This window comes from Mustela erminea, chromosome 11 (assembly GCF_009829155.1).
Source record: "Mustela erminea isolate mMusErm1 chromosome 11, mMusErm1.Pri, whole genome shotgun sequence".
Lineage (NCBI taxonomy): Eukaryota > Metazoa > Chordata > Mammalia > Carnivora > Mustelidae > Mustela > Mustela erminea.
In genome coordinates, this window is record NC_045624.1 from 15,062,544 (window position 1) to 15,089,232 (window position 26,689).

General features: G+C 37.1%; 1 protein-coding gene across 4 annotated transcripts in view; it reads right to left on the reverse strand.

Annotated features, from left to right (window-relative positions):
* The window catches only part of TRIM24 (tripartite motif containing 24), a 99,407-nt gene that overhangs the window by 46,892 nt on the left and 25,826 nt on the right, over window positions 1-26,689 (reverse strand). For all 4 annotated transcript variants that reach the window (XM_032304208.1, XM_032304207.1, XM_032304206.1 and 1 more), the window contains exons 2-3: window positions 16,531-16,649; window positions 8,277-8,424 (exon numbers count right to left, since the gene is read on the reverse strand). In XM_032304208.1, the coding sequence (XP_032160099.1) occupies window positions 8,277-8,424; window positions 16,531-16,649 (267 nt within the window). The remainder of the gene's footprint in view (window positions 1-8,276; window positions 8,425-16,530; window positions 16,650-26,689) is intronic.

Consider the following 26,689-nt stretch of genomic DNA (forward strand, 5'->3'; position numbering starts at 1 on the left):
TTACCAGAGTTATTTCAAGTATCCCACACATTCCTGACCTTTTCATCCTATTTCCTCTGCTTTACTTTTCAACAGATGACTGAATTCACAAAAAAGAGAAGTCTTTCTAGCACTATCTATTCAATTTATCTGAATCTCTACCTGGTGTCTTCTTTTTTGTCTTTTCCCCATTAGTGTCCTCAGAAATTATATCCCCTTTTCCTGTGTCACTAGACTCCTAGCCTTATCTTATTCCTCCTGAATCTTACTCTCTAGCTACACTCAACTGTCTCCTTCTGGAAATTTGGGCATGTATTTCAGTTTCCCCCACCCTTCTCCTTCCTGTGATGAACTTCTTTTCCTCCTTCAAGCCCCAGATTTGGCCTCCAACCTAAATCCCCAATGAGTTTGGTGCTTCTTTCATGTGCTCCCATACAACTTAGGAGGCCAAACCATGATTGCTAATTTGTTTGTAGCCTTCATCGTACTTATAGCTTCTGTGGGGCAGAACTGTTTGATTCACTTTACATCTCTAATGCTTAGCAAAGTTCCTGGAATATTGAATAGATATACAAATACTGGTTGACCTGAATTAAAACCAATAGAGTAATTTTTAAACAAAAATATACAAATAAGCCATAAAAACAAATGGAAGTCTGATAAATATTACAACATGAATAAACCCTGACAATACTGTGGTAAGTGAAACAAGCCAGACACGAAAGGACAAAGCTATATGATTCCACTTGCAAAAATGAGCAAAGTCATAAAGACACATGGTAGATCAGAAGTTCACAGGGGCAGAGGAAAGAGGGGAATAAGCATTATTACTTATTAGGTTCGGTTTCATTCTGTGATAATGAAAAAGCTTTGAAAACACACAGTGGTGATGACTGCATAGCACTGTGAATGCCGTTAATGCACCTTAATGAATGGTACACTTAAAAATGGTTTAAATGGAAGATGGCGGAGAAGTAGCAGGCTGAGACTGCTTCAGCTAGCCGGAGATCAGCTAGTTAGCTTATCTAAAGATTGCAAACACCTGAAAATCCATCGGCAGATCGAAGAGAAGAAGAACAGCAATTCTGGAAACAGAAAAACAACCACTTTCTGAAAGGTAGGACCGGCGGAGAAGTGAATCCAAAGCGACGGGAAGATAGACCCCGGGGGGAGGGGCCGGCTCCCGGCAAGCGGCGGAGCAACGGTGCACAAAATCAGGACTTTTAAAAGTCTGTTCCGCTGAGGGACATCGCTCCAGAGGCTAAACCGGGGCGAAGCCCACGCGGGTTCAGCGTGGCCTCAGGTCCCGCAGGGTCACAAAAGGAGCAGGGGTGTCTGAGTGTCGCAGAGCTTGCGGGTATTGGAACGGGAAAGCCGGCTACAGAGACAGAGCCGACAGTAAGCTCACAGCTCGGTGTTACCTTGAACTGGTCGCAGGCTCGGAGAGCTCGGAACGCGGCCGGAGGTCAGGCAGACGGCAGTAACTGGGCGCTGTTCTCGGAGGGCGCACTGAGGAGTGCGGCCCTGGGCTCTCGGCTCCTCCGGGCCGGAGACCAGGAGGCCGCCATTTGTATTCCCGTCCTCCGGAACTCTACGGAAAGCGCTCAGGGAACAAAAGCTCCTGAAAGCAAACCCGAGCGGATTACTCACCCCGGCCCCGGGTAAGGGCGGTGTAATTCCGCCTGGGGCAAAGACACTTGAGAATCACTACAACAGGCCCCTCCCCCAGAAGATCAACAAGAAATCCAGCCGAGACCAAGTTCACCTACCAAGGAGTGCGGTTTCAATACCAAGGAGAGCAGCAGAATTCGGAGGAAGAGAAAGCCAAGCACGGAACTCATGGCTTTTTCCCTGGGATTTTTTTTTTAGTCTTGCAGTTAATTTAATTTTTTTCTTTTTCATTTTTTTTTTTTTTCTCGCCTTCGGGTAAAATTTTTTTTTTTTTTAACTGTTACCTTTTTCTTTTTTAACGATTTTTTACTAGTTTATCTAATATATATATTTTTTCTTTTTTACATTTTTCTTAGGTGTTTTCCTTTTTTTTTATTTTTTAATTCTTTTCTATTCTTTTTTCTTTTTTTTTTTTTTTCTTTCTTCCTTTTTGAACCTCTTTTTATCCCCTTTCTCCCCCCTCACGATTTTGGATCTCTTCTAATTTGGTTAAAGCATTTTTTCCTGGGGTTGTTGCCACCCTTTTAGTATTTTACTTGCCCCTTCATATACTCTTATCTGGACAAAATGACAAGACGGAAAAATTCAACACAAAAAAAAGAACAAGAGGCAGTACCGAAGGCTAGGGACCTAATCAATACAGACATTGGTAATATGTCAGATCTAGAGTTCAGAATGACAATTCTCAAGGTTCTAGCCGGGCTCGAAAAAGGCATGGAAGATATTAGAGAAACCCTCTCGAGAGATATAAAAGCCCTTTCTGGAGAAATAAAAGAACTAAAATCTAACCAAGTTGAAATCAAAAAAGCTATTAATGAAGTGCAATCAAAAATGGAGGCTCTCACTGCTAGGATAAATGAGGCAGAAGAAAGAATTAGTGATATAGAAGACCAAATGACAGAGAATAAAGAAGCTGAGCAAAAGAGGGACAAACAGCTACTGGACCACGAGGGGAGAATTCGAGAGATAAGTGACACCATAAGACGAAACAACATTAGAATAATTGGGATTCCAGAAGAAGAAGAAAGAGAGAGGGGAGCAGAAGGTATACTGGAGAGAATTATTGGGGAGAATTTCCCCAATATGGCAAAGGGAACGAGCATCAAAATTCAGGAGGTTCAGAGAACGCCCCTCAAAATCAATAGGAATAGGCCCACACCCCGTCACCTAATAGTAAAATTTACAAGTCTCAGTGACAAAGAGAAAATCCTGAAAGCAGCCCGGGAAAAGAAGTCTGTAACATACAATGGTAAAAATATTAGATTGGCAGCTGACTTATCCACAGAGACCTGGCAGGCCAGAAAGAGCTGGCATGATATTTTCAGAGCACTAAACGAGAAAAACATGCAGCCAAGAATACTATATCCAGCTAGGCTATCATTGAAAATGGAAGGAGAGATTAAAAGCTTCCAGGACAAACAAAAACTGAAAGAATTTGCAAATACCAAACCAGCTCTACAGGAAATATTGAAAGGGGTCCTCTAAGCAAAGAGAGAGCCTACAAGTGGTAGATCAGAAAGGAACAGAGACCATATACAGTAACAGTCAACTTACAGGCAATACAATGGCACTAAATTCATATCTCTCAATAGTTACCCTGAATGTTAATGGGCTAAATGCCCCTGTCAAAAGACACAGGGTATCAGAATGGATAAAAAAACAAAACCCATCTATATGTTGCCTCCAAGAAACTCATTTTAAGCCCGAAGACACCTCCAGATTTAAAGTGAGGGGGTGGAAAAGAATTTACCATGCTAATGGACATCAGAAGAAAGCAGGAGTGGCAATCCTTATATCAGATCAATTAGATTTTAAGCCAAAGACTATAATAAGAGATGAGGATGGACACTATATCATACTCAAAGGGTCTGTCCAACAAGAAGATCTAACAATTTTAAATATCTATGGCCCCAACGTGGGAGCAGCCAACTATATAAACCAATTAATAACAAAATCAAAGAAACACATCAACAATAATACAATAATAGTAGGGGACTTTAACACTCCCCTCACTGAAATGGACAGATCATCCAAGCAAAAGATCAGCAAGGAAATAAAGGCCTTAAACGACACACTGGACCAGATGGACATCACAGATATATTCAGAATATTTCATCCCAAAGCAACAGAATACACATTCTTCTCTAGTGCACATGGAACATTCTCCAGAATAGATCACATCCTCGGTCCTAAATCAGGACTCAACCGGTATCAAAAGATTGGGATCATTCCCTGCATATTTTCAGACCACAGTGCTCTAAAGCTAGAACTCAACCACAAAAGGAAGTTTGGAAAGAACCCAAATACATGGAGACTAAACAGCATCCTTCTAAAGAATGAATGGGTCAACCGGGAAATTAAAGAAGAATTGAAAAAAATCATGGAAACAAATGATAATGAAAATACAACGGTTCAAAATCTGTGGGACACAACAAAGGCAGTCCTGAGAGGAAAATATATAGCGGTACAAGCCTTTCTCAAGAAACAAGAAAGATCTCAGGTACACAACCTAACCCTACACTTAAAGGAGCTAGAGAAAGAACAAGAAAGAAACCCTAAGCCCAGCAGGAGAAGAGAAATCATAAAGATCAGAGCAGAAATCAATGAAATAGAAACCAAAAAAACAATAGAACAAATCAACGAAACTAGGAGCTGGTTCTTTGAAAGAATTAATAAAATTGATAAACCCCTGGCCCGACTTATCAAAAAGAAAAGAGAAAAGACCCAAATAAATAAAATCATGAATGAAAGAGGAGAGATCACAACTAACACCAAAGAAATACAAACTATTATAAGAACATACTATGAGCAACTCTACGCCAATAAATTTGACAATCTGGAAGAAATGGATGCATTCCTAGAAACATATAAACTACCACAACTGAACCAGGAAGAAATAGAAAGCCTGAACAGACCCATAACCAGTAAGGAGATTGAAACAGTCATTAAAAATCTCCAAACAAACAAAAGCCCAGGGCCAGACGGCTTCCCGGGGGAATTCTACCAAACATTTAAAGAAGAACTAATTCCTATTCTCCTGAAACTGTTCCAAAAAATAGAAATGGAAGGAAAACTTCCAAACTCATTTTATGAGGCCAGCATCACCTTGATCCCAAAACCAGACAAGGATCCCACCAAAAAAGAGAGCTATAGACCGATATCTTTGATGAACACAGATGCGAAAATACTCAACAAAATACTAGCCAATAGGATTCAACAGTACATTAAAAAGATTATTCACCACGACCAAGTGGGATTTATTCCAGGGTTGCAAGGTTGGTTCAACATCCGCAAATCAGTCAATGTGATACAACACATCAATAAAAGAAAGAACAAGAACCATATGATACTCTCAATAGATGCTGAAAAAGCATTTGACAAAGTACAGCATCCCTTCCTGATCAAAACTCTTCAAAGTGTAGGGATAGAGGGCACATACCTCAATATCATCAAAGCCATCTATGAAAAACCCACCGCAAATATCATTCTCAATGGAGAAAAACTGAAAGCTTTTCTGCTAAGGTCAGGAACACGGCAGGGATGTCCATTATCACCACTGCTATTCAACATAGTACTAGAAGTCCTAGCCTCAGCAATCAGACAACAAAAGGAAATTAAAGGCATCCAAATCGGCAAAGAAGAAGTCAAATTATCACTCTTCGCAGATGATATGATACTATATGTGGAAAACCCAAAAGACTCCACTCCAAAACTGCTAGAACTTATACAGGAATTCAGTAAAGTGTCAGGATATAAAATCAATGCACAGAAATCAGTTGCATTTCTCTACACCAACAGCAAGACAGAAGAAAGAGAAATTAAGGAGTCAATCCCATTTACAATTGCACCCAAAACCATAAGATACCTAGGAATAAACCTAACCAAAGAGACACAGAATCTATACTCAGAAAACTATAAAGTACTCATGAAAGAAATTGAGGAAGACACAAAGAAATGGAAAAATGTTCCATGCTCCTGGATTGGAAGAATAAATATTGTGAAAATGTCTATGCTACCTAAAGCAATCTACACATTTAATGCAATTCCTATCAAAGTACCATCCATCTTTTTCAAAGAAATGGAACAAATAATGCTAAAATTTATATGGAACCAGAAAAGACCTCGAATAGCCAAAGGGATATTGAAAAAGAAAGCCAACGTTGGTGGCATCACAATTCCGGACTTCAAGCTCTATTACAAAGCTGTCGTCATCAAGACAGCATGGTACTGGCACAAAAACAGACACATAGATCAATGGAACAGAATAGAGAGCCCAGAAATAGACCCTCAACTCTATGGTCAACTAATCTTCGACAAAGCAGGAAAGAATGTCCAATGGAAAAAAGACAGCCTCTTCAATAAATGGTGCTGGGAAAATTGGACAGCCACATGCAGAAAAATGAAATTGGACCATTTCCTTACACCACACACAAAAATAGACTCAAAATGGATGAAGGACCTCAATGTGCGAAAGGAATCCATCAAAATCCTTGAGGAGAACACAGGCAGCAACCTCTTTGACCTCAACCGCAGCAACATCTTCCTAGGAACAACGCAAAAGGCAAGGGAAGCAAGGGCAAAAATGAACTATTGGGATTTCATCAAGATCAAAAGCTTTTGCACAGCAAAGGAAACGGTTAACAAAATCAAAAGACAACTGACAGAATGGGAGAAGATATTTGCAAATGACATATCAGATAAAGGACTAGTGTCCAGAATCTATAAAGAACTTAGCAAACTCAACACCCAAAGAACAAATAATCCAATCAAGAAATGGGCAGAGGACATGAACAGACATTTCTGCAAAGAAGACATCCAGATGGCCAACAGACACATGAAAAAGTGCTCCATATCACTCGGCATCAGGGAAATACAAATCAAAACCACAATGAGATATCACCTCACACCAGTCAGAATGGCTAAAATAAACAAGTCAGGAAATGACAGATGCTGGCGAGGATGCGGAGAAAGGGGAACCCTCCTACACTGTTGGTGGGAATGCAAGCTGGTGCAGCCACTCTGGAAATCAGCATGGAGGTTCCTCAAAATGTTGAAAATAGAACTGCCCTATGACCCAGCAATTGCACTATTGGGTATTTACCCTAAGGATACAAACGTAGTGATCCAAAGGGGCACGTGCACCCGAATGTTTATAGCAGCAATGTCCACAATAGCCAAACTATGGAAAGAACCTAGATGTCCATCAACAGATGAATGGATCAAGAAGATGTGGTATATATACACAATGGAATACTATGCAGCCATCAAAAGAAATGAAATCTTGCCATTTGCGACAACATGGATGGAACTAGAGCGTATCATGCTTAGCGAAATAAGTCAAGCAGAGAAAGACAACTATCATATGATCTCCTTGATATGAGGAAGTGGTGATGCAACATGGGGGCTTAAGTGGGTAGGAGAAGAATAAAGGAAACAAGATGGGATTGGGAGGGAGACAAACCATAAGTGACTTTTAATCTCACAAAACAAACTGAGGGTTGCTGGGGGGAGGGGTTTTGGGAGAAGGGGGTGGGATTATGGACATCGGGGAGGGTATGTGCTTTGGTGAGTGCTATGAAGTGTGTAAACCTGGTGATTCACAGACCTGTACCCCTGGGGATAGAGTATTATGCCTCCATCAGAAAGGATGAATACCCAACTTTTGTAGCAACATGGACGGGACTGGAAGAGATTATGCTGAGTGAAATAAGTCAAGCAGAGAGAGTCAATTATCATATATGGTTTCACTTATTTGTGGAGCATAACAAATAGCATGGAGGACATGGGGACTTAGAGTGGAGAAGGGAGTTGGGGGAAATTGGAAGGGGAGGTGAACCATGAGAGACTATGGACTCTGAAAAACAATCTGAGGGTTTTGAAGGGACGGGGGGTGGGAGGTTGGGGTACCAGGTGGTGGGTATTATAGAGGGCACGGATTGCATGGAGCACGGGGTGTGGTGCAAAAATAATGAATACTGTTATGCTGGAAATAAAAAAAAAAAATAAAAAATAAATTAAATATTAAAAAAATAAATAAATAAATAAATAAATAAATAAAAAAAAAAAAAAAAAAAAAAAAAAATGGTTTAAATGGCAAGTTTTTAAGTTGCTTGCATTTTACTACAATATTTTACTACAATAAAAGAATACATTTGTAAACTTCACATTATAAGCAATACCATAAAAACAGAAACCGTATATTACATAAAAAGCAGAGCTTCTTTAGTTATCTACATATCAAATATCATGAACCAGGTTTACCACAACAATATCAGAGGGGAAAGAGTTATAAAACTTTGATTAAGCCCACCTCTTGTCACCTTAGAATTAAGAGAAGTGAAGTTTAAAAAGCATTTTTTTTTTCATTTGCTATACATTTACACCAAATTCAAGCATTTCCAGAAGAGGGGATTGGGAGTATGAATGTAAGGCAGAAAGATTCTCTATCTATTCATATTTAACAATATTTTTAAGTCTCCAAAGTTCAGTTACAATACAGACCTCCTTGTACTAAAAAAACAAGAGTGTATTTAATGCTTACAATTGTATCAAAACAAAGTCAGTAGAGGAAGAGAAAGAAGAGTGGGATGGAAAGAGACAAAAAGAGATTAAAACCAATTTAGTACCTGGAGATACCTCCTCCTTCTGTCTCACAGTGTGGTCTTTCGTGAACTTCACTCTTTGATGAGCTCGGATGCAGGTCTTGCAGAGCCACTCAACACATTCTACACAAAACCCATTAGCTTCTGCATTGTCCTCACAGCTTGTACACACCTATAAGAGAAATAAGTCACATTAAGTTTTAAGAAAAAGGAAAAGGTGGTCAATTAATCATATAAAAATGATATACAAATCATACTTGCTCTATCACAGTTATCTTAACAGTTTGTATAAATTTAAACTGACATGTTTTAAATTATAAGCATATGAAATGGAAATATGGCATTGTCCTTCACTCAATAGATCAAATACTCCAGGCACAATGCTAAGTGCTGAGGATTAACAATGTGGAAAAGCAAATGTGGTTCCTGCTCTTATGATACCAGGAGTCTCACAGATGGGAGTGTGGGTTCCTATCCCCATTCCACACTTACTAGCTGGGTAGTCTTGGTCAGGTTACTTAGAATGCTCATCTTTAAAGTGCGGTTAGTAACAGATTTTGTTGAGTAGTGCTGAGATGAAATGTGAGGCACACAAACATTAGTGGAAGAATTACACCAATACGTAATTACAAACTGAGAAATGCTATAAGGGAAAGGTATGAGAAGCTATAAAAGTGCATGATAGGGGAAACTGATCTCATTTTAATGGGGCTGGAGTGTTGGAGAAAGCAGAGATTACCCAGGCAAGGCTTTCTCTAAGGAGGTCATATTAATACTAAGATATGAAAGTTGAGTCATCAGTTACTGATGAAAAGACTTCTAGGCAGAGAGAACACCATGTACAAAAGCCTCTGGCAAGAAGAGTACAGCAAGTTCAAAGAACTGACAGAAAGTATGACTGAAGTGCAGAGATCAAGGGAAGACTGGCAAGAGAAGCAGCTAGGGACAAGGCAGGCAGAGGGGCCGGATCAAGCATGATCACATGGCCATTTGGGTCCTTGTCTGAAGAAGTCTTCTAAAAGCTTTTTAGTAAGTGACATGGCCATACTTGTAGTTTTAAAAAATCACTGTCACTGTAATATAGGAACAGATTATAAAAGGGGCAAGTACTTTCTGCAGAGACAAGAGGTTTTTTCCAGTGGTTTAGGTGGAAGTGGGAATGAATGAGGAAGACTGATGGTAAAACTGGTTCAGAGGATGCCCTGGATATGGGAGGTGAAGGAGGGACAGCTCCTCTGTTGCCAGTTTGTGTAACTGTGCAGAGGGTGGCACTCTTCTCTGAGAAAAGATATTAAAGTTACATGTAAGCAGTCCTCATGTTATCTTCCGTAGCTGGGGGGGGGGAATCCCCCCCCTCAGTTAGCACTTTATGGTAGCCAAATTCCAAATACCTAGATAACATTTTCATTAATTCAAACACTGCCTTTTCTCAGCTCTTATCAGCTAACGTTTCTAACATTATTGACTCCTACTTCCTACTTCTGATTCCTTGATACCTCCAGATACTCTTATCTCCCTGATTGCCCTCCGGAACCCAACCCCACCGTCCTCCTCCAATTCTGTACATTTTTGTTAGATCTGGGGATTGTCTCGTCCATACTCCCTTAGCTTCAACTATCTTGTCTTTAAGGATATCACCTAAAATTTAATCTCCACACTATGCTACAAGAAAGAATAAAGTATCTATAGTATATGAGGTAAAATGAAAAAGGAAAAGTGGACAAGCATATCATGCTACTGCTCTTCTAAGAAAGATGGAGATAGGTGAAATAACATTTGCTAATATTTCTTAAATAATATAAAATTACTTAAAATTATATGTAAAATATTTTAAATGAAAGAATAAAGGAAAATAAATGGTTACCTATAGGGTAGAGAAGAAATAAGGTATAAGGGTAGATTAAACAGCAATAGAAGTTCGAGTTCTCTCAACACACTGTGTTTTATGGATTTTACTTTAGAACTACAGGAATGTTTTATATGTAGTCCTACAAATTTAAATTAAAAAAGTTAAATCCCTAAAAACCAAAAGCAAGTGAAACAAATGAATCTGCCTATCAAGTGGGTGGCTTAACTTCCAAGAATTATTTATTTCAAGTAACTTCGAAATATTACAGTCTATGTTAACTAACTGGAATTTAAATAAAAACCTGGAAAAAATTATGATTTGATTCACTATCTCCAGTACATACATGCAGTGATTACTGTCTTCCTTGCTTTCTATTTTGACAGAAACAGCACTATAATTTCTACTTTCAGTCCCAACTCTATTCTTCCTTACTCTGACTCTGCAAACCGTATTTATGCTTTATGACCTGGTTCCACATTAGATTCTAACAACAGATGGTGCTGGGGGGAGACTGCAATGCCAGAGGGAAGAAGGTACTTCATCTTAGTTGTCTTGCTATCTGCTTGCATTTTCTGTGAACATCATGCCAATCAATGCTACTTCACCCTGGGAGCAGCACTTAGCTCTAGTTTGCAGTTTTTCCAATCCTCATGGAATCAGCTTTGGAGATAATGACACCACAGGCCTACTCCTGCTCCTCCGAGGTCTGCGATCCCAAGGCCAAACACTCAAGACACCAATATGGGACAAACAGCACTGCCTCTCTTCAGATGTTTGAGCTGATGTTCCACAAGACCCTTCCTCTAACTTTGCCTAATTTCAACCTTTTCTCTTTGTTCTCTGAGCTGCATCTTTATAGTTGCCATATGATACTTTAAGTATTTTTTTACTTATCCTTTCAGTAAACAAGTTTATATCTAGTTAATTCTTAAGAATTAAGATGGCTCCTGATTATACCAAAACTGATGATATACCCTATAACGTAATTATATATATTTGGAGAAAATAAATAATTATGCCAATGTAATTACGAACTAAAATTTCCAATGTCAGACAAGTGAGATAAACATAAAATTTAAAAAGTAAGATCTACAAATCTAAATTGTAAGATCTACAAATCCTATAAATATCAATATATACTTGTGGTGTATTTGTTTTTTCCTTCCTAGACAGTTGCTGCTTGTATATTATCAACAATTAGGCACCCATTACCTCATACAGAAGCATATTTTAACTTTGGAGAGTGCACTATTGAGCCAAATGAAATCTACTTCTCTTCTTAAAGTCTTCTAGCTACTGGAATCTTAGAGATAGATGTTACATCCTCCCTCAGTAACTTCTCATGAGCATCCAGTCAGGCTTTCAGTTTGCTTAGGGGTGGAACACAGCCACATTTAGTAATCACAGATTTGATCCCCTCTGCTGAATTTGAATTTTCAGCAGATCCACAACTCTCCTGATAACTGAGCGGGTTATCAGTCTTCTTCGGTGCTATTCAAATGACAGGGCAGGGAAGAGAAGGGAAAAGGGGAGCCTTCTGTGATCCTCAGCAGGGTCAAGATAGAGCCTCAAAGACTTGCTGCACTGGAGATGATCCTGGTCATCTTACGGGATGGCCCAGAAGGCATGGCTACAACCCTAATTTCTCACATACTCTGTAGCATACCAGGTCAAATTATCTGTTTGGTAGAAATATAACAGGAACAAAACATGACAGTTAGACATTTGGTATCCTATAGATCAAATATCTATATACTGAATTTTTACGCTATCATCTGGTGGTTCTGTCACTAGGGGGATGCAGTTTCAGGGTTCTTTTGATGTAGAGAATAGCCATTTGCTGCCTGAGGTTATGGGATCATTTCTCACATTTTTTGCTCCAGAAATTTGTTCACTTGGTAAACACATTTTGACCATTAATACTAAACTTGGCTGCTTTTCTGTTAAAAATCTGCACCCATTATTTTTCTAAAATCCTAGCCTTCTTAAAAACACTAGTTTCCTTACTAAGGTTAATAGTTTTCTATCACTTGTATTCTGTTTATCCCTTTCCCTGACACTTAATAAAGATTTCAAAGATTCGGGGCGCCTGGGTGGCTCAGTGGGTTAAAGCCTCTGCCTTCAGCTCAGGTCATGATCCCAGGGTTCTGGGATCGAGCCCCGCATTGGGCTCTCTGCTCAGCGGGGAGCCTGCTTCCTCCTCTCTCTCTGCCTGCTTCTCTGCCTACTTGTGATCTCTGTCTGTCAAATAAATAAATAAAATCTTAAAAAAAAAAAAAGATTTCAAAGATTCTATTATAATAATTCCACGTGTTTGAGGTTGATGAGCTGCTTCTTTTTTTTTTTTTTAAGATTTTACTTATTTGACACAAAGAGAAAGAAAGAGAGAGCGTGCGCAAGCAGAGGGAGTGGCAGGCAGAGGGAGAGGGAAAAGCAGGGTCACCGCAAAGTAGGGGCAGCCCAATATAGGATTTGATCCCAGGACTCTGGGATCATGACCGGAGCTGAAGACAGTCGCTTAACCAACTGAGCCACCCAGATACCTGGCTGATGAGCTTCTTAATAAAAAGATGCCTTAGAGAGGAATCCTGCCTGAGCCCCAAGAGATACTATGTGGCCTAAATTCAAGAGCAAGACAGATGGACTTGCTTATTCTTTTTTATTCAAGTGTAATTAACATAGTGTTATATTAGTTTCAGGTGTATAATTTTAGGATTTGAAAATTCTATATATCATGCAGTGTTCAACACAGTAAGCGGAGTCACTCTCTTTTTTGAATAAAGAGTGTTTGCTAAATTATTCTCCTGCAAGGCCTAGAAAAATGACCAACCCAATGGTGATGAGTAACCCCACACGTATACTGTGGTCTCCAGATATCATATCTGACCAAAAGGAACCAAAACATCTAACAATATGTCAAAACAGAAGGCAGGGGAGACAGCAGTGATGATTGCGATTGTATCAGAATGACTCAGGAATCAATGTGAGGCTCCTGTTGCCAAGATGGCACAAGTGGAGCATCAATAACAACAATTACTGTAACACATTTTATGTTAAAAATCCATGAATTTGGGGTGCCTGGGTGGCTCAGTGGGTTAAGCCTCTGCCTTCAGCTCAGGTTATGATCTCAGGGCTCGAGCCCCGCATCGAGCTCTCTACTCGGCAGGCTCCTCCTCTCTCTCTGCCTACCTCTCTGCCTACTTCTGATCTGTCAAAAAAAAAAAAAAAATCCATAATTTCATGAGACACACACATATACCACTCATTAGTCAACCTCTGAAGAATGCTAAGAAACTAAGTGACTACTAAAAATTAGCAACTAAAGGAAAAGAAGTGTTTAACCTACCTTTCCTTTATAACAAAGAATAATGAAGGAAGCCTTCTGTTTCTCTTCCAGTTAAGAAATATAGGGGCATGACAGAATGAGACTGTCATAATTTTCCAAGGCTGTAATGTAACATGGGAGCATGGCAATGGTCATTAATGGCCACTGACATCAGGAAAAAGAAAGACAACCAAATTCCTATGCTTCCACACAGACATATGGATCAAAAGTATTCTCTCACCCAACGGAACCTGAAACTAAACCAGCCTCTACATTTTTACTGCCAATGTACACAAAATACAGGAGACAGAAGAATGTTAAATGACTTTACGAAGATGGCCAGCAAAAGGCAGAATAAGGCTAACTGTATAGGATTAACACCGAGTTTATCTATCAAATGTTGAAAAGGGAGGAAAAAGAAAGCCAGCGAAGTAAAGGGATAATTTGAGATTAATTAAAAGATAGGGTTGAGACTAATCAACCAAATGCACTGTGTAGGCCTTACTGGATCCTTACAAAAGCAAACCACTGTTTTAAAAAAAGAAACCACAATTAGAGCATTATCACTGGATTTTTGATGATATTAAGGAATTACTGTAAATTTCTTTTACAGATGAAAATACGGTGGTTATGTGTATAAAAAAAATATTTTTCTATAGGAGTACTGAAAGATTTATGGATTAGATGATATAATGCCTGGGAATAACTTCAACTTAATATAGTGTGTGTCTGTGGGCGCGGAGGGAGTGTCAGGTTAAACATAAAACGAGTTTACGACTATTAAGTGAGGTAATGTATATGGGAGTCCGTTATGTGAAACCGTCCCTTCTCCTCTAATGCTTAAACTTATCTGTAATGAGAATTTTTCTTCAGCTATAAAATATCCTGAGTTCTAGTTTGAATATAGGTGACACTACTTTAATCGTATAGGTAAACTCAATCATATTCAAAACCAATTCTCTATCTACTTTGCTACCTCCTTTCTCTCTGTGAAAAGCACCAACGTCCTGTTAGTGAGGTCCCTCTCACCTCCATACCCAAGCAGGTATATCAAACCCTCCCCTCTCCTTACTGCTACCAGGCTAATTCAACTCAGCTCTCAGTATCTCTCTCTCTCTCTCTCTTTTTTTTTTTTTTTTAAGATTTTATCTATTTGTTTGACAGAGAGAGAGAAAGAGAGAAAGTTAGGCAGAGAGTAGGCAGGCAGAGAGAGAGAGAGAGGGAAGCAGGCTCTCTGCTGAACAGAGAGCCAGGGCTCGATCCTAAGACCTTGAGATCATGACCTGAGTAGAAGGCAGAGGCTTAACCCACTGAGCTACCCAGGCGCCCCTCTCATTACCTCTTGCCTAGTGCTTCCTTCATCCGCCATTATCATCTCTCTTGTCTTCATTCCCAAATATTCCTCCAAGTACCCTATTCCTGAACCATGTTTAACAACCTTCCTATCCTCACTTATCTAAAATGAAGATGTCAATTTGAACTATCTCTAATTTATAACTTTTTCCTATTATGTTTTGTGGAAAAAACAGAGTAAACTTACCAAAACTGATTATACAGAGTCATAAAGCAGCCTCTTAAATTTGTCCTTTAGTTTAGAATCCCTTCAATACTCATCTCTTATCACCATCAATTCATATAGGATCTTAACTCCATCCTGTTAATGATTTATGCTGCTTTGCTTTTGAATTTTCTGGATTGAGCACTCAGACACACTGCTAGAGTTCATCTGATGAAGCATAATGAGTGAGTGATATGACTAACAAAGTATATCTAGTATAAATATAATCACATATGAAGCAAAGTGACCTGACACTCTAGAAGATAAAAAAATCACTGGTATTCACAGGGAAACTTTCAGAGGTATTAAGTACTTGACACTGTAGCTCACATAAATAATTATATTTTCATGCTTTAAAACCAGTTTCACAACTAGAAAGTTTATTCCCTGCACCAAGCCCTGTTTTGACCTCTGATGAACAATGGATATTTTTGAAACAAAAGCAGTATTTAAAGAAAAAAATTTTTTTGAGGGAGAGAGCAAGCAAACCCATGTGTGCATCATGGAAGGGGGTAAGGGCAGATGGAGAGGGAAAGAGAGAGAATCCCAAGCAGCCTCCCTGCCCAGACGAGACTCAATAACACAACCGTGAGATCATGACCCGAGCCGTAAGAAAGAGATGGCTGCCTAACCAGCTGAGCTACCCAGGTGCCCCCCAAAAGGGATATTTTAGTTAGTAATGGCTATATTCATTTTAAGTGAACCCTAAATTCCCTCAGTTCTTTCATGAAATAAAAAATTGAAAATGAAAAGTACGGAAACTTAGCTATGTGATTCCTTAAGTGTCATAAACATTACCTTTTCGATTTTTACATGTTAGGTTAATGAACATTTTTTTTTCCATTGTCAGATTCTGTTCCTTCACAGATACTATGTTCCAACTTTAAGGAAATGCCTAGAAAAATCAATGAATCACGATTCAAAAGTACACTAATACACTACACTTTAGTGTACACTACAGAATTAAATCATAGCTCACCTCCACCAGAGTACTGTAATTCACCCACCAGCGACTGGCCATTTAGATTTAAAGGGGTAGAAATGTTCTATGTGTGGGTTATGGAATGATACGTATGTTTCATATGTATCATTATAGAGTTCATTTAGAATTAAATCAATTTAGATTTAAAGGGGCAATAGAAATGTTCTATGTGTGGGTTATGGAATGATACATATGCTTCATATGTATCATTATAGAGTTCATCATTAAAACAGAAAAAAATGAAAAAGGTTGGGCTTGAAATTTAAAAAAAAAACCGTCAATACACAGTAAAGTTACAAAAAAAAAAGAGATACTGTCAAATATAGAATAGTGGTTTTCTCTCTGAAGGGATAGGGAAGGTGGGGGTACAAACAAGGCTTCTGAATTGGCACTATTTTATTCATTAAGATGAATTATTCATTACTCTATTACCTTTTAAAATATTATATAACTGGACAGACATAATGGTCAAAGTCAGACACCTTTTATTTTAGAGTCCTTCAACAATCCAGGCCACCTCATTAAGAAGAAGCAAAATGTTTAAGACTTAATTAGTACACTTACCTGATTAGACTTTTCTACTGTACTGCTGGGAACCTCAGTAGTGTCCTTCACAAAAAAATTATCTATGATGTGTCTCTCTGCACATTCTTGGCTGCAAACTGGACATCGAATGACTCCAACTGGGGAAAACAAAATTGTGTTCTAAGTTTTTTTGGTTTGCACAGCATAATGATTTGATTGATTGTATGTAACTGCAAAATGACCACCACAGAAGTTTCGTTAACATCTGTCACCATGCACATTTATAAAAGTTTTCTTCTTGTGGTAAGATTTTCAAGATCCACTCTTCTAGTTACTTTCAAATATGCAATACAGCATAAAGTACAGTCACCAGGCTGTGCATTACAACCCAATGATTTACTCATTTTATAACTGGAAATCTGTACCTCTTCATTCTTTGACCCTCTTCATTCTTTCACCCATCCATGACCCTTTACACCTCAGACAACCACCAATTTGTTCTCTATATCCATGAGCTCTCATCCCAAGTTTTAATACAAATACGGTAAACACCAAACAAGCACATCTCATTCCAACTGTAACTGGGTTCTTTTACAATGCCCACTTTCTTCAAAGTCATATCTATTATTACTTAATACAAAACAATCCAGTTTATATACATATATGGATTATATGTATACACGTATGTAGACATATAGATATATCCCACACCTAGTTTATTTAATAATGAATAAAAGTTCATTATTTTCAATGAGATGACCCTCTAATAACCCCATGGGCTACTCTTTTATCGGTTAGCAACTCCCCTTGGCAGTGGTTTTCAAAATCTCGTGTGGAGTTTTTAAAAAGGGACTTCCAATTTTTTTTGGACCTACAGAATCAGGATTTCTGAAAGGAGAGTACAAACCTACTTGTCTTACCTAAAATCTCCATGTTAGATTAAGAAACACTATTGTGTTTCCTTTAACAAGGGCAAATATGTGGCTTGGTGGGGGAGAATAATCTTTCATAGTGCTTCGTAAAACAGTAACTAATAACTAATTAATGAATTAAAATCTAAATTGATTAAAATTTTAAAAATCTAATATTCACTTGATGCTGTAATTTCTACCAAGGAGACTGTGATAAAGTTCCCAGGTACATTTTTTTGTAAAATGAAATGCATAAGAATGAGTATAAAGTAATCCAAAGGTCAATTTCATTTGTATATGTAAGCAAAAAACAAATTTTTTAAATTAAAGAATCTATTTTACAACAATAACAAAAATATACCAAGTACTCGGAAATAATTGCTTTAAATATATAAGGTCACTGTGGAGAAAAATGTTAAGTTGTATTTAGAAATATTAAAATATATCTAAGTAAAAAAAAACCTGTTCACGATGGTAAAAGATACCAATTCTTCCCAAATGTATCTATAGATTCAATGCAATTTTAATAATCCTAACAGGAATTTCAACAAGCTGGGGGGATATGCCTACCAAGTAAAGGACTTATTCTAAAGCTATGGTAATTAAAATGGTGTAAAATTTATGTAAGGATAAAAAAAAGTGGAACAGAATACACACACACAATACCAGAAACAGGCTCATATGTAACATTTTATACAGGATAGATGTGACATTAGGGATCAACGCGAAAAGGGATGAACTTTTCAGGGTGCTATAGTTCTCCAAAGTGGGAGGGGGAAGAATTAGACCGCTACCCAATTAAAAATAATAGTTCTTTCAAAAGATTAAGGACATTGTAACTTTCCAAAGAAATATAAGAGAACATCTGTATAACCTTAGAGCGGGAATAAATTTCTAAAGAAACAAAAACTGAGAGATTAAGGGCAAGATTAATGAACTTGATTTCATTTACAATCAGAACTACAGCTAGTCAAAAGATTACCATGAAGAAAGTAACAAGACAATGCCCAACCTGGGAAAGATATACCTAATATGTGCTACTAACAATGAATTAATAACAACAATCTGCAAAGTATGTGACAAAGCATTTCACGAAAAGTAAGATTGAATAAACATATTTTTCCTTATCAGCTAAAACCTCTGGGTGTTCTATACAAAACAATCATAGGAAGACTGAAAGAGAGATTGTCTATACAAAACAATCATAAGAAGACTAGCTAGAGTCCTCAGGACCCGAAGAGTGACACAGTGATGAGTTCACTGGATTTTCTTTTAGCCTCATATATTCCAAAGTAGGCAGTCATGAAATCACCATCCTATGTACATCAACAGGTATAAACAAACAAAAAAATCCCACAGAAACCTGCTCCTCTTTATCCAAAGGACCAGGAAATAGGCAGCTCACCAAGACAAAACTTCTAGACAATAACTGCTCTACTCCAGCCAAACACAACAGATAAAATTGTGCTCTTTTTCCCACCAGCAAAGGTCCAGTGGGAAGCCTAGACCTCCACCCTGGCTAAGAAGAAACCAAGTACCCCCAACCACACACTGCTGTGTCTGTCAGAGAAGACTGGTAGGGACTGGTGGCTTTCATCCTTACTGGGCGCTAATTTGGCCCCCTGCAGTATTAGTGGAGATCATGGGAAGAGCCTGAATTTTGCCCCTCCAGGACAGTAATGCAGTACTCCTCTACCTCTGTGCTGGGTTGGTGTTAGAAAAAGACTAGTGGAGAGTCAGAACTTTTACTACTGCCTACCAGTAACCTCTGTTCCCACTCCTTCCATACGTCAATGAAGAACAATGGGAAGTGTTGAACAGACACCCATGCCCCTATTACCAAGGGAGGTATCAAGATGTAACAAGAGACTTCAACACCATCCACCAGTAGTAAGGAGGAGGCCCTCCTCTTCCAGATGTTAAGAGAGGCAGCATAAGAAACACGGACTACTCAATTTCAATCTTAAAGAAGACAGAAAATAATAAATATAAGAGCAGAGACTAATGATATTGATAACTGAAGTCAATCAAACAAAAAGCTGGTTATTTGAAAAGGCCAATAAAGTTAACAAACCTTCAGCAAGACTGAAGATGGCAAAGGAAAAGACACAATTTACCAAAGAATTAAAAAAAGGGAATAGCACTACAGATGATGCAGGTATCAAAAGGATAATAGAGGAATACTAACACTAGTCACAGAAATTTAACAATGTAAGTAAAACAGATTACTCAAAAAGTACAAACTACTATGACTTACCCAGTATGAGATAATTTGAAAAGCCATTTGGAAATTGGCTCTGAACAAACCGAAACACTTAGGTGTAAATATAGCAAAACCTGTATTGAACTTATATGCCGAAAACTATAAAATGCTGATGAGAACAAACAAATCATATAAATAAATGGAGAAACACAGAGCGTTCATGGATAGGGATAATTAGTGTAGTAAAGATGCCAATTCTCCTTAATGTGAGCTGTGGTTTTTACACAATTCCTAATATCCCAGCAACATTTTTTTGTAGATATAGACAAGATTTCTAAATTTATATAGAAAAGCAAATGTATAATAGTAGCTAAGTCAATACTGAAAACAAGAAAGAGGAACTATTCTATCTAATTTCAAGATATTACATAGCTACTATAATCAAGAATGTCTGTCACTGATTAAGAGATAGACAAAGATGAATAAAACAGGACAACTGAAATAGATCCACACAAGTAGGGCCAATTCATTTTTGACAGATGTGTAAAAGCATCTTAGCACTCAAAGTACAAAATGCTGAGGAGAGATATACTGTGTTCATGGATTGGAAGATTCACTGCAGTAAAGATGTCAATTCCCTCCAAACTGACCTACAGACCAGTATATTCCTATCAAAATCCTAAGCAAGTAAGTATATACTTTTTAAGTATAGACAATGTTATTACAATATTTATGTGGAAAAGGAAAAAAACTAAAAGAGCACAGATCTGAGAAACGATTCATATCTCCCATATATAAAGAACCCTCAAACCTCAACAATGAAAACAACAAACATTCCATTAGAAAATGGGCAAAACACATGAAAAGTATCATTCTGAGTAAAAGAGCTAATTTCAAAAGGCCACTTATGAATGATTCCATTTACATAACATTCTCAAAATAAGACTGCAGAGATGGAAAATAATTAGTGCTTTGCCTGAATTTAGGGATGGAGTATGGGGAAAGGAAAGGGTAAATATGACTACAAAGAGAGCTTTGGTGATGATGGAATAAAACAAGAATGCTAGTATCTTGATTGTGATGATGGATATATGAATCTACACATGTGATAAAATGGTAAAGAACTATAGGCACTATTTTATCAGTGCTAATTTTCTTGTTTTGATTTGTACTAGTTACAGAAGATGTAATCATTGGGAAAAACTGGGTACCTTAGATCTCTCTGTAAATTCCCATCAACCTATTTTTATTTATTTCAAAATAAAAAGTAAAAAACAAAACAGAACAAAAACACCCTAAAATGAACTAACATTTCTTCAGTGTTCTCCTTACATGTACTGCATTATCCTCATAAAGATGAGGAAACAGATCAGAAACTCCAGCTAATCTGATCAAGGTCACACAGCATTGGAATTATGATTTGAACCCTTGGCTGACTGACCCAAGTGCAGGCTCTGTACTGCTACACTTTACAAGTATGTTTAGAAAACCATGGGTTAAAAGATCATGTCATTTTGACAGATAGGATATTAGTCCATGAATTAATCCCTGGCATAGTGCTCAGTAAGTATTTGGTAAATGATAAACTCCTTTAATAATACATATACCATATGATTCACAATTCCAACACTGAGAAACTCTTATACTTCAGCATGAGAAGGTATGTTCAAGAATGTTCATCATAGCATTTCTTATAAAAGCTCACAACTGGAAACAATCCAAATGTCCATCAACAGTAGAAACAAAATACTGTGATATATTTGAATAATAAAATACTTTACAGCAATGAAATCAATCCACTTAACCTACAGATATCAACATGACTGAATCCCCAAAAAATATTGAGTGAAGAAAGGAAGTCCTAGAAGAATACTGACCATTTAAGTGAAAAAATCCAATACAATCCAAATAAAATATTAAATAGGAAAGCATACATAGATAATGAACTCTAAAGAAAAGCCAAGGGAATGATTAGCACACAAGTTGGAGAGTGGCTAGGCCTAGGAAAGAGAGAAGCAGCAGCTCCTCTCCAGTACTAACTTCAAACTATCCATTGTTCCTGAACTAAATTGTTTCCAAGGCCTAAAAGCAAGGGGAGATGAATGGGTGCAAATGAGACCAGAGGCCCAGTGAAAGACCTGCTGGCTTTTGTCAGAGCTCTCTTCTAATGCTAGACTAGTTACTAGATGTCTAGTAATCCTCAGAGCAAACCAGTTCTAGCAAATCAAAAAATATAATCCCCATCTTACAATCAGAAAACTGGCCACCATCACTTGCCCAGGATCATAAAACTACTAAGTGGCAAATGTGGGATTTGAATCCTGCCTAATGACACATCTTGTACACATTCTACATGGAACTCATTTAAATAAAAAGAGATAGAATATGGAGTTTAAAACAATATAGAACTAGGTTGTTCCTTTTATTGATTGCTCTATAACCCTTAAATCCTTTTGAGCTTCTATTTCCTCTTCTGTAAAACAACAGTAAATTATAATGGTGACCATATTGAGATTCTGCTGTGTTCCAGTTATTGTGCTAAATGCTTCACACTCTTTAGAACAAATATGAGGCAGGACTGTAATAAGGATTATATGAATAAATGTACAAAAAGGGCCTACTAAGTCAGGCTGATAAACCTGTGCATTACAAACTTTGTGCCTTCCAACTAAAACCAGGTACTAAGGGATACCTTCTGAAAGGATCAGCATGACCTCATTTGTCTGATTCCCTCAAACTATGCTCTACTAATGCTATATATGATTTCAGAGCCATAAATGCACCTCTACCTAAAAGTAACAACAGGAAAACAAATACATAAACAAAAGTAACAAAAGGGACTAAATGTTGGGTGTATCTTAAATTTGTGTCTCCACCCAAACTTCATTCTAAGCTCACAATTATGAGTATAAGAAAAACCAGACATTGCATATCATACAGTAAACAGCTGACACCTATATGAAGGAAGTGATTCCTTTGACACACTGTTCTGGGAAGACTGGGAATAATGTGAAAACAATTCACATCCCATTTTGGAATGGGAAAAATTGAAATCCAAAAGACAAGCAGGAAGTCAACTTTATAATTAAAAGAAAGAATAAAACAAATGGATCTCATAAATGCTATAAATTGCTTCTCTCAGCTGATACTAGAAGTAAGAATATGGAGAATGTCCTGGGAAGAAGCTAAATGAGGAAATCACCTATTTATTGAAATAATACTTCAGTATTATATTTTTCTGCATTTTAAAGGAAAAGGACTATTGGAGTTATATGTTCATTATCTATCTAAATGTAAATTTCTATGCTAAATGAAATCATGAAACATGGATAACTATAAGGTTATAAAACAGGAGTCACAGGATTATACACTTATGAAATTATACACTTACAAAAGCAGGTAGAATTAAAATGAACCTACTGGTATTATTCTTTTTTCTACAAATTAAATGTTTACAGCTTTTGGGTTCTGGAGATATGAATATTATCTGCTATCTCCTTTTGTGAAGTTTTAGTTTCTAAACCTAAGCATAATGCAGAGCTTCTGTTTTGACATTAAGTACTAAGAATGACTGGCAACTCTGACTACTCATCTCCACAAAAGAGACATATGTGGATTTAAAGTCTCTTATTAAACACTGTGGATCAGAGACACAAGTGAGTTGAATGATAGGACCATGCAATGGATCACCACCAATCAGGAATCTATAGTTCAACATCCACTGGAGTTCTAAAAAGTAGAGATCTAGGGACGCCTGGGTGGCTCAGTTGATTAAGCCGCTGCCTTCAGCTCAGGTCATGATGCCAGGGTCCTTAGATCAAGTCCTGCATCGGGCTCCTTGCTCAGTGAGGAGCATGCTTCTCTCTCTGCCTCTTCTTGCCACTTTGACTCCTTGTGTTCTCTCTCTCTCTCCCTGACAAATAAATAAAAATCTATTTAAAAAAAAATTTTTTTTTAAAGATTTTATTTATTTGACAGACAGCGATCACAAGTAGGCAGAGAGGCAGGCAGAGAGAGAGGAAGGGAAGAAGCAGGCTCCCCGCTGAGCAGAAAAAGCCTGATGCGGGGCTCAATCCCAGGACTCTGGGATCATGACCTGAGCCAAAGGCAGAGGCCCAACCCACTGAGCCACCCAGACGCCCCTAAATAAAAATCTATTAAAAAAAAAAAAGGTAGAGGATCTATACAGTACAAAATAATGCTCTGTCCATGGTGCTATCAATACAACTGATGGCTTCCTACTTAAGCATACATACACATGTATATAACAAAAGACCTTATTAAATACTACCTACAAGACACCCAATTACATACATACATGGTTAAAAAAAAAAATCAAAAGACAGAAACAGATACACATTCAGCAATAAGCCTATAAAATCTGGAGGACTTTATAATAATATCAGAGTATACAACAGAACAAGAACCATTAACAGATACAATTTGGGGACAATGTGTAATAATATACAGGTCAATTCCTTACAAAGACTATAAATCCTAAATGCACAGGCATTTAATTAACAAAGGTTCATAATACAATGTAAAAACTGATACAGCTGAAAAGAAAAACCGACAAATCCAAATGATAGAGGTTTCAACTTTCCTCTGACAATTCAGTAAGACATAGATTTAGAAAGATATAAAAGACTTGGACAAAAGAACCAAATAACTTGATGTAACTGATGTTTAAAGAATACCCAACATTAGCAGAATATATATTCTTCAAGTGTGTTTGGAATATTTACCAAGATATACCATATGCTGGGCAACAAAATAAGTATGAATAAATTAAAAGAACTAAATATACACACAATCCGTTCCATGACCACAATGAGATAAACTTGGAAATTAGAAACAGAACTGGAAAATCCCCAAATCTGTGGAAATTAAACAACTGATTTCCATGTTAATGAAGAAAGGCATTAAAAAAAAAATATATCAATGATCTAGGAAGCTTCCATGTCAAGAATTTAGAAAAAGAATTGCAAATTAATCCCAAAGAAAGTAGAATGAAGGAAATAATGAGTAGAAACTACTCGGGGGTGGGGGAGAAAATGGGAATAAAGGAAAACAAGGCAATGAAACTGAAGTCAGGTCAGGAGGGAGAGAGGGTTGTTAAAATTAATATTCTAGCTAGACTGATCAAAAAAATAATAAAAATAAGAAAAATAGAGGTCACTGTACAGACAGTGTGGACCTTAAAAAAGTAGTATAGGATTATTGTGATCAACTTGATTAAATGTATTAATTTTCTGAAAGACACAATTATCTAAAATCTTAAAAATACAGAAAAATGGAACTGCCCTATATCAAAGAAACTGATTTTGTGCCTAAAAACTTTCCACAGAAAAAAGCCTATCTCTAGAAGGATCCACTGGTGAATTCAACAAACATTTAATGAAGATAATATCAACTCCACACAACTCTTAGAAAACAGAGAAAGAACACACTTCTCATCTCATTTTATAAGGCCTGTAATGCCCTGATACTAAAATCAGCTGCAGTCAATACTAGGACAGGAAAGTAGAGATCAGTATGTCTCATGAACAAAGATGAACAAAAATCATTAACAGAGTATCAGAATACCAAGTTCAGAAATATATAAAAAGGATAACACACCATGGTTAAGTTTATTACAGAAATACAAGGCTGGCTGAGCATTCAAATTAATTAAACTAATTCATTATATTAACATAATAAAGGAGAAAAAGTTAAATGATTATCCTTGAAAAATTGAGCACCCATTTAACATAAAAACTTTAAGCACTCTAGGAACAGAAGGAAACTTCCTCAACCTGACAAAAGTAATGTATGAAACTCTTAAACATATTTAATGATGAAATAATGAGTAGAAACGTATTTAATGATGAAACTGTAAAGCAGTAAATGCTTTACAGTGTGACTCAGAAGAAAGCAAATGACTTCCACTCACAACTTCTATTCCAAGCTGTTTTAGTTAGTACAAAATAAATCAACACAAAGAAATAGAGGATGAACAGGTTGGAAAGGGAGAAGTAAAACTGTTTTAAGTTACAGGAAACAATCATCTATGTAAAAAATTGTAAAGCATACACACATAAAAACAAATAAAACAAAAACAACACATGAAATACTTAGATATACTTTTAACAAACTATATGAAGACCTGTATAATGAAAACTAAGAAACAAAAATTAATGATCACCCTTAAAAGAGACATTAAACTTGTCCCTAGATTGGAACATTCAATATGGGTAGGACGCTCCTTCTCTCCAAACTAGCTCAAGATTCAATGCAATTCCAATTATAATCCCAGCAGGCTTTTTGTAGAAACTGACAAACTGATGCTAAAATTTATACGAACATGCAGAAGGACTGAGAATAGCAAAATCAATTAGAAAAATAACAAATTTGGAGGACTTATGTGATCTGATTTCAGGACTTACTATAGAGCTACAGTAATCTCGACAGGATGGTATTTATCTAAGAACAGAAATACAAACAATGGAACAGAATGAACTCCAGAAATAGACATATACATATAGAATATAAAATAAGTATTTAATCGTCTCAGAAAGGACTGTGAACAAATACAGCTAAGAATTTTGTAGATGTGATAAATCCCACCAAGAGGAAAAATCTTCAAAGCAAAGAAAAAAAAATGGATTATCATCAAACAGAATGAAAGTAATACTAATCACCTAATTCTCATCAGCAACAATGGAAATCAGAAGACAGTAGAAACATCTTTCCAAGTGTTAAATACAAAAGTAATTGCCTCGCCAGACCTCTAAATCCAGCTAAAATATCTTTAAAGATCAATTATGATGCACTACATGAGAGATAAATAACTTTATAATATATAATCTGGCCAATCAACCTCAATACTATCCTACTAGCAAATCTTTATTGACATTCTGTGCTTCCTGATGTGATGCAATATGAAGAATATAGCATCTTCTATGGAATATTATTATCTAACAAGGTTAAACCTGAATTTAATCACCTAAACTTCTAGTTGAAAGGAATAACGTAAAGAGCATATAAAGAAATACCACAGAAACCCAGAATGCAAAGTATTTTATCACTCCAAATGACCTGTTCT